This window comes from Hippocampus comes, unplaced genomic scaffold (genome assembly GCF_001891065.2).
Source record: "Hippocampus comes isolate QL1 unplaced genomic scaffold, H_comes_QL1_v1.1 scaffold25, whole genome shotgun sequence".
NCBI classification, from domain to species: domain Eukaryota; kingdom Metazoa; phylum Chordata; class Actinopteri; order Syngnathiformes; family Syngnathidae; genus Hippocampus; species Hippocampus comes.
This window is the reverse complement of record NW_017804844.1, coordinates 271,655-280,425: the sequence shown is the minus strand read 5'-3', so window position 1 is coordinate 280,425 and position 8,771 is coordinate 271,655. Positions and strand designations below refer to the sequence as shown.

At 45.1% G+C, this 8,771-nt stretch overlaps 1 protein-coding gene across 2 annotated transcripts in view; it reads left to right on the top strand.

Annotated features, from left to right (window-relative positions):
* Positions 1-8,771, top strand: part of LOC109519006 (cadherin-12-like) — a 133,263-nt gene that overhangs the window by 114,845 nt on the left and 9,647 nt on the right. The window contains exons 9-10 of one of the 2 annotated variants that reach the window (XM_019875232.1): positions 1,477-1,730; positions 6,211-6,347. In XM_019875232.1, coding sequence (XP_019730791.1) covers positions 1,477-1,730; positions 6,211-6,347 — 391 coding nt within the window. Of the gene's footprint in view, positions 1-1,476; positions 1,731-5,666; positions 5,827-6,210; positions 6,348-8,771 lie in introns of those variants that run through there. The other variant, XM_019875241.1, reaches the window with a different exon arrangement.

Genomic DNA, 8,771 nt, shown 5'->3' with positions numbered 1-8,771 from the left:
ATGTGTTAGATGGTGGAGGCCACCAAAAAAAAAAAAAAAAAAAAAAAAAAAAAACAATCACTTCTCCTCGTTCGAAAGCTATTTGAACTTCTTTCCAAACAAGCTGCCAGAGAAGTCAGGCGTCCCGGGACGGGAGGGCAGGTAGCGCTGCTTGCCAAGGTGCCGCCTTGTTAGTCCATTTGAAGTACACGGAACGTGGATGTCTCCCGCGCGACGGCGGGGGCCGGCGGAGCGTGACGGCGGCAGGCGTTCGCCGAGTGTGGGCGGTCTCACATGAGAGGGCAGCAGACAGGCCGAGGCGAGAACAAGCGCGTCACCGCTGTCAAGATATTCACACCTCAGCCCTCGCACGTCGATCCGCGCGCGTTCCTCCGCTCACGTTTCACTAATTGACCCTGAGCTGACATGTCAGAAGCTGCCGGACGGACGAGCATGTCAACCTCCCGACGGCTTGTTTTTCATTTTCGGCAACTTTTGCCAATGGGGGGAAGCTGTTAAGGTATTTGTTTTGGTGTTGAAGTGCTGCCGCTTTGCATGAAAATTTTCTCGTCTTTCTGTGCTCGTTTTTGCCTCGTCGCAATTTGGGGTACTTGAGTGGGTCCGAGTCATTTTGTTTCCATCAGACACGCTGGTGCCCAGTTCCACAATCCTACAACTTGCAAACGCCTGGAAGCTGCTGCCGTTAAGCCACTTCTTTAAAAAAAAAACAAAAAAAAACTTGTTCGCAAATTATAGACTCAAGATTGTTGAGAAAGTGTGTTTTAATCAACTCAGCAATTTGTTTTTGGGGTTTTTTTTTTTTTTTTGTTATTTTGCACAAAATGAGTTGTTCCACTTCATTTGCCGTTAAGCAGTTTTGTGCCATTCTTGAATGGTCATTTTTATCCACTGGAGGGGGGGGGGGGGATTACTATTTATTTGTTGTTCGTTTGGAATGGTGAATCATGAGAAATGAAATATATTGATGAGCACGTATTTTGCACGTATGTACAAATACATCTGTTTTGGAGGTGCATGGCCGGAGATGCCCCCTACCCGAATAACACTGATAAAAAATGTGTGGGCCCCTTCTGCCCAACCCTGGTCTAGGAAAGCCAGTTAAAGTTTGTTGGCAATCAGTTCGACCCCTGAAGAGGAGTCTGTTGAGATGCCACCCCTGGAAATGGCCAAAAGAACCGAAGAACAGTGCCTTCAAGGTGCTCATGTTTTCGACCAACTATCCAGGAGGCGCTATTATGGTCATTATGACCTGTACGGGGTGTGCCGCTCATTTATTCCACAGCAACGGGGGCATAGAAACAGTTGGCGAGCACCAATCCGGGTCATCCATCTCCACGCTGACTTCCAAAAACAACAGTTATAAAATGGATGTTGGGGGATAATGGCACCGCGATGCTTTGAAATGACAAATAACCGGCAGCGGCGGCGGTGATTGTGACTTGAAGCCCGCCTGGTTTTCTTCTTTTTGTCCTCCAGCCGCTGGACTATGAGAGCAAGAAGGCGTACACCTTCAAGGTCGACGCGTCCAACGCTCATCTGGATCCCCGATTCCAGACCTTCGGGGCCTTCAAAGACACGGCCACGGTGAAGATTAACGTCCTGGATGTGGACGAGCCCCCGGTGTTCAATAAGCCCGCCTACGTGATGGATGTGTACGAGGACACGCCGGCGGGCACCATCATCGGAGCGGTGACGGCGCAGGACTTGGATGCCAGCAGCAGTCCAGTCAGGTGAAGTTCAACTCAGGAAAACTTCCTTTGTCCGACGCCCGGTCGTCCGTGCACGTCAAAAGTATTCCAGTTATGGATCGCAAATGGCTTTGTTGTCGTGGTTACAAATGAGAGGAAGCCACTCAGGGGAGGAATTTGCAGCTTGAAGATAATGAAAGAAAATCATGACAGCAATGAAAATGTAGTACGCTAAACAACAACGAAAGTGCAGTGAGAAGGGAACGTAGTCTTCTAGATGAAAATTGCCTGATAATGAGGGCTTCAACTCACGATTATTTTAAAAATGGATTCACCTGTCGTTTATTTTGTCATTGTTATGTTTCAAATTTCCATCCTTTTTTCCAACCATTCAAAAAGAGAACTTTATTTCAAAATGACCGCGCAGAAAATTCACAAATGCCAATTCATTATGATTCACTTTCTGGTTGGGTCCAGAAAAAAAGCTTGCAAGCCTTTTTGTGCAAAAGGAAGATGTACCATATTTTCCACACTGTAAGGCGCACCTAAAAGCATAAATTGTTCTCAAAAGTCGACAGTGCGCTTTATAATCCGATGCGCCTTCTATATGGATCAATATTCTGATTTCTTGGACGTAGTATTTTAAATGTTCTGGAAAGCACTTTGTTACAGCTACAACGGTTGTGAAAGCTCGATGTAAATAAAGCTGTATTGTATTGTATTCCCTTTAGCGTAGCTCCATCTAGTGGATGCATAACACAATCACACTATTGTAGCTTCTCTTCTATTTGCTTATAATGCAGTGCGCCCTATATATGATAACAGTTTTAAAATAGGCCATTCACTGAAAGTGCACCTTATACTCCGAAGCCTTATAGTGCGGAAAATACGGTATATATTTTTTTAATGGTTGTCCTCAGAAGTCTTGGCGAATGAGGCCCAACATTTTCAGCCCATCCAGACAATAGACATTGACAAACCCGGTGAAACTATCATTCAGTTGTTTCCAATTAGCAGCGTAAATGTAATTATGAGACGAAACGAAGCACTTTGGACCCCTAATGAAGTGCTCTCGAGAACAACACTGATTGGGAAGAACACAATGCGCCCGCTCCCTATTGGACGGCGTGTCCGGACAAGCATGTCTCCACGCTCTCCCGGCACTGTTGCGTGATTGAAGCGTTTACGTCTTTTCATCCGCCCGTCGATGTTCACGGCCCTTGTTCATCAAGGCCGCCGCTGCAGCTTTTCTGAGCGGAGGACTTGTGTCATCAGTCGCGGGAACAATCAATCAATCAATGGCGGCGCGGCTCCGCATCACGGTCCCGTGGCGTCATCGCTCGCCGGCTCTGAACTTGCCTCCACCTTGTCGACTTTATGAACGGTGGTTGTTTAGTTCCATTCATCAATTAACATATTTCATGAATTGGAAAAACAAACGAATCCATCGGAACAAATCAGGAAATCTTGGAAAGAGCGGATTCGCTAAAACCCAAAAATGTGTGAAAAGGATTTCGGAAATTCTTTTTGAACATTTTGAATTTCAGGGTCATTGAATATGTCATAAAAATAACGCGAGAAAAAACTAATAAAGAACTTTGTTTGCTAGCACAAAATTTGCTTGCCTAAATTTTGTTTTGCTAGCCTTTTGCCAGTGCTTAGTCAGCAAAAATCCCGGAGCCAAAGATCGTAACAGACACACAATTCTGAGCCCGAGATGACTGAAAATAAATAGTTTACCTTCAATACCAGAATACCAATAGTCATCAAAATTTTTCATGTTGTTGCTCTGACAGAAAACAGTCGCTCCCATCACGAGCAAAATCTCAACATTCTCACATCGCTCCACCTTTGACCAGCTTGGATCAGACGTTACTCATAAATCAATCTAGTTCCTTTCTTGTTCCAGAATCTTACGCTCATCTCTCGGCTGAGTGCTGAAAAAGAAACAGACGGCAGATCAAACCCGCAAGGACAAAATGTCGGCAAAACATCAAATTCATGTTCTTCGGGACATTCTCTCGCACTCCAAGTTAGCCCGAAGACGAGAAAGCTAGTGATGGGAATCTGAAGCCTCATGACGCAATGAGGCTTTCCATCCAACTGGGTCGGTCCTGGGCCGATGCATCATGAGGCTCCATTTGCTCTATTGCGCCATCATGTGGAAAATAAATGTCATGACACAGTGACTAAAATACCATGGATTTGATGGAGTCAAAAGGGCAGGGAGTTGTGATGTGAATGAATGTGCGTGTGTTACTTGAAAGAATGATTGCTTTATTTTAGACATTGACATAAACAAGGAACAAGATACACCTTTCATTCATTTTTATTGAGGAAAACAAGCATTTCCAAAGTGTTTGGCTTTAAACGGTTTCTTTTCTTCGATAGGATTTCTCGTGGCCACAAGCGACGGCAGGTCAAACCCCGGTGCGCGCTTCGCGGATTTTCTTCCGGTTTACTCGGCACACGCATCGGTACCTCGGCACAGTCGGGCACATCACTAGAGAAAGCTGACACTTCCCGCCCACGCAATCACCATTTGTTGTTCTCTCAGCAGCGCAGCTTTTTAGACATAAAAATAACTCTCGGCAGAAAGTGGATGACACCCTGTGAGAAAGAAGCACAACAAGTAAAACGTCCACTCGCGCGATAGGATCTTAATCGAAGTTCGAGCGTTGTACTTTACCGTTGCTCACTCTCTGGTCATTACCGTTTAAACATCAGCGGCCCGTTATGGATGTGACACGAGAAGCTCAACTCCTGATGCCTTCACACTTTCACGCCACTTCCTCCGCCCCCCCTCCCTCAACTCAACCTCGGCTTGCCTGAGTGCCACAACAATAGGGCGCTCTTAAAAAATGGATGACAAGCCTTTTGTTCTTCAAATCTATTAACCCGCTGAGACGACTCAGGACGAGATGCGCATTTTTTTTTTTGTTTTTTATGAATATTTTACCATGCGACGAAACAAAACAAAAGCGCAGGGCTGACATTTGGTCACACAACAACAAAGAGTACAAGGTCTCTTGTTCGTAAAACTGCACTTTGTCTCCGGCGTGTTAAATATTCATCCATTGCGTGGCCAACACGCATCCTAGAGTTAAAAAAAAAAAAAAAAATAGAGAGCTGCAGACATCACGCATAGGCAAGCACGCTTTTAGGCCGCTTTGCTATTTAGCAGCAGCGCATGCAGTCATCAGTATCCGGGGAGACAAAAGACCGTCATGAATGTTGAATGGTGGTCTGGTTTTTAAGGAGCTTTTCCTGCGTTAAAACACTCGCATGCCCAAGACCTTGCTTTGCTGGTGAGCGTTTGCGGTCTAAAAATAGCATCCGTGCATAAAAAGCTGTATAAATTAGAATATCACAGCAGTTTTGTTGAAGTGAAGTTCCTCAACGTAGTTCAACATAGTTCCTTGGCACCAACATGATTTATGATGTTTGGCTTCCGTTGCTCCAAGGCATGAGCAAATCAACAACCGATTTCACATTATGGAAATGTTAATGATTAATCGCTCGATTGTTAGGTCCCACTTTGCGGAAAATAATTTAGCAGGCGCAACAATGACACTGCATCCATCTTTGTACCTCTGCCCGAAGTGGTTGCTGCTGTAAAAGCCGCATTCCGTACCGCCCGCGATTCAAAAAGCTGGCGTTCAAAGAAAAGACGGGCTTCAATCAAACGGAACGAAAATGGAAGCCAACCGCAAAGTTGTAAAACATTTAGCGAGAAGTGCTTCTGTCATCATTCTCTCATCTTGTGAACATGAGGCAGACCGACTTCCTCCCTCCCTCCCTCCATCCGTCCACTCCCGAGACACACTCGGAAAAAGACAAGATGAAAACATATTGACGAATATGAATGAGAGGATCAAGTCACTCGCCACAAGAAGACAAAGAAGAAAAGTCAGGATGGCGGCAGGGTGAAGTGCTCCTTCCACAGTCCAGCCCAGATTCTCAAGAGGAACAACAAACCGAGATGGCAACTTTACCGTATTTTGCCCGTCCGTTCTCAGTCCGCGACCTGAACTGAAAGCCGCGTGGCTATTGAACCTCGAGCATAAAGTAGACGTTTTATTTTGCTATTTTTGCTTCAAAGATGACATGAAAACTGTACCAAGACAAATTCCAAAATGTAAGCGTAAACCATTTCCACACAAGCTGTGATTCGTGGTTGGAAGACAACCGCTGTTGACTGCTGACTGACGAGGCCATCATTCCGCATAAAGAAGCTTTTAGCGGCTTGACAGCATTGAAGTAGCACGCCGCTTGCCGTGCAAACGATTTTTTCTGACATTGTCGCCGGATGGTTGAGAGATTGATGTCCCCTGAATGGAGTGGCCCCAAAAAAGAAAAAAAAAATCATTCATTTGCTCAGCGTGGCCCAAAGTGCACGTAGCCCATTACGTGATTTATAATGTCGGCTCGAAATGAGCATTCCCGATGAGTAAATGAACACATTGACAACGTGATTATTGCCTGAAACAAAATAATAATATTACTTTGGTTTGTCTTCCAGGTACTCTATCGACTGGAGGAGCGACCTGGACAGCTACTTCGACATCGACCCGGCGGAGGGAACCATCTCCACCAACGAGATGCTGGACAGGGAGACCTTGCCCTGGCACAACATCTCCATCGTGGCCACCAAGCTGAGTGAGTAGCGGGAAGGAGAGTAAATAAATAAAAGCCACGAAGCAGCAGCCAAATCTTTTTGTTTTTGTTTTTGTTTTTTTCCATGTGAGCTGCAGTTATCATTTTGTCCACTTGGGGTGACACGTTTCACAGTGCGGATCTGTGAACCGCTAGCTGGCTAAAGCGTTAGCTACTTGGCGCATTGACACGAAAAAGACATGAATAGAGACTGGAGTGAAATATTGGGGACTTATAAGGCAGAAAAAAAATAATAAAATAGTGACAGCAGCGGCTTTGGTGAGTGTTCGCCAAGGAGCATTAACGACGACAGTAACGAATTTGAAAACGCAAGCTAGTCGTTTTGTCGCTGGCGGCCATTACAGATTGAACACTTTTACTACTGTCAATATTCAATCACGTTTTTTTTTTTTTTTTTAACGAAAAGCTTTATGGGCCATGATAAACCACGATGGCGTCTCCCTCGGGGGGTTTGCCTCAACTTCGCCGTTTTCATTTTTTTATAGCGGTTTTTTTTTTCTTTTTTGCTGCCGACCTTGCCCATAGTAAAAACGTTAGCCTGGGCGAGTTTTACGACAGATTTACGGTGGGCAGAGCTGCGGTTTTAAGACACACCATCAAGCTAATTATCTTTTTTTTTTTTTCATCTCAATGGAAGGAAGTGCGGCAAATTTCCCGGATAAATAAGCAAATCCATCGTCATCAAGTCATCATTCCTGCTAAGAAGCATCAAAGTCATTATCCCCGAGGCTGGCCGGTGCTCAATCAAAATTACCCACGCTGTATATTCATTAGGGCTCACTGTGAAACTCGCCGCTCTCGTCATCACCGTCACCTTGGAAACGGATATGGCGCGCTTCCTATCAAGGTCACGGCAGCGACACGCCGGTCGTGCTTGGGGTGCGCGTGTAAGATGAGGCGCTTTGGAGTCACCCAACTGCGCGACGAGAGCAACTCAGAGCTTTTTGATTTTACCCATTCATTTCAGTTCAAACTTTTTATTTTGGTCTCCGAAGAGCGTTGAGGTCTTTGTCAGTGCAGAAACAGAACGATTAAAGCGTATTTATTAAAGTTTGGACTCCCCTGCGATAGCTTATTGTAGAGCCATATTAGCTAGCAGGCTAGCATGATTTGCCAAATCATTTCAAGACAGCCCAAGCAAATGTTGCCTTTAAAAATTCAAATTGGGGAGCAAAAAAACAGCAGTTTTGGGTGTTGATCAAACAGTGAAACTCTTAATTTGTAATTTTCAATTTCTTTCTGACACCCAGAACTACCCTGGCACCTGTTGAAACATGAAAAAGTCTTGAAAGCCCAACTTTCCGCACTTTCGCTAGTATTTATGTAATGTAGCCCACAGGGCGATGGGTTCTAAAAAAATACATGTAATAATAAAAAATCTGTGCTATAGCAGATGAAGTGCCATATAGCGAGGGAACAGTGCATTCCTTTCTGCATCGTCCTCGCCCACCCGTGCCTCGCTGGTGCTCTTATCTCGCTTCCACGCGGCGGCCTGGAATGTTCCTCGAGAGCAGGAATGACACCCGGTCAGGTTGCTCGCATAAAATAATGGCCGCACGCTTTCCCGTCCAGGCAGCGATAGGCGCGTCTCATCCGACATGAGAGAAGAAATGTGGTCTTGACCTTGAATGAGATTTGGCAGGAGGTTGAGCTCGGGGGCTATTGGATGCTTGTCTTTTTTTGGCCGCCCCGTCCTGTCATCCCGAGCGCGGCGTTGTCACTTGTTTGAAGTCACAATGAAGTCAACCCCTGCGCAAATAATGCTTCCTCGCCAAGGAGACGAGCAAGTCAGACAGCTGTGTTGTGAAACAGAAAAACACTTTGGCATGTGCGGGAATTGACTTTGTGGCTTGGTGCTTTGGCAGTTGAAACTTTTTTTTTTCCTTCGCCAGGAAATGCTGTTTAGGTCATCTATTGAAGTACAAACCTCATAGTATTTTCATTGTAAAGCACGTGTGTCCAAACTACGGCCCGGGGGCCATTTGCGGCCTGCCATCCAATTTTCAGCGGTCCGCGACAAGATTTTTTTTAAAAATGTTCTGTCAACAGTTTTTTTTAAAACCTGTCTGCCATTATTTGCTAAAAAAAAAAAAAAAACGGATGTGCTGTTTTAGACAAAAGTAGTGGTTTGCCAACATTTCTGTGCCTTTCTGATGCCAAGGAAGTATGTTGAAGTGAGTTGAGGAGCAAATCAAGCATGTCAACTTCCATGACGCTCGCTAAAGTCTCAACCAAAATTTCAAATTGTCATATCTAATCCGTAACAATATTTGAACAAGCCATTATTCTTGACTTCTGATTTCAAAACAAGTTATCCATCAATTTGTCGTGTGCCGCGTATGCAATATGTGGAGGTAGTTCAACATTTGGTGTGACAAAATTCACAGTCATAACGGCCCTCCAAGG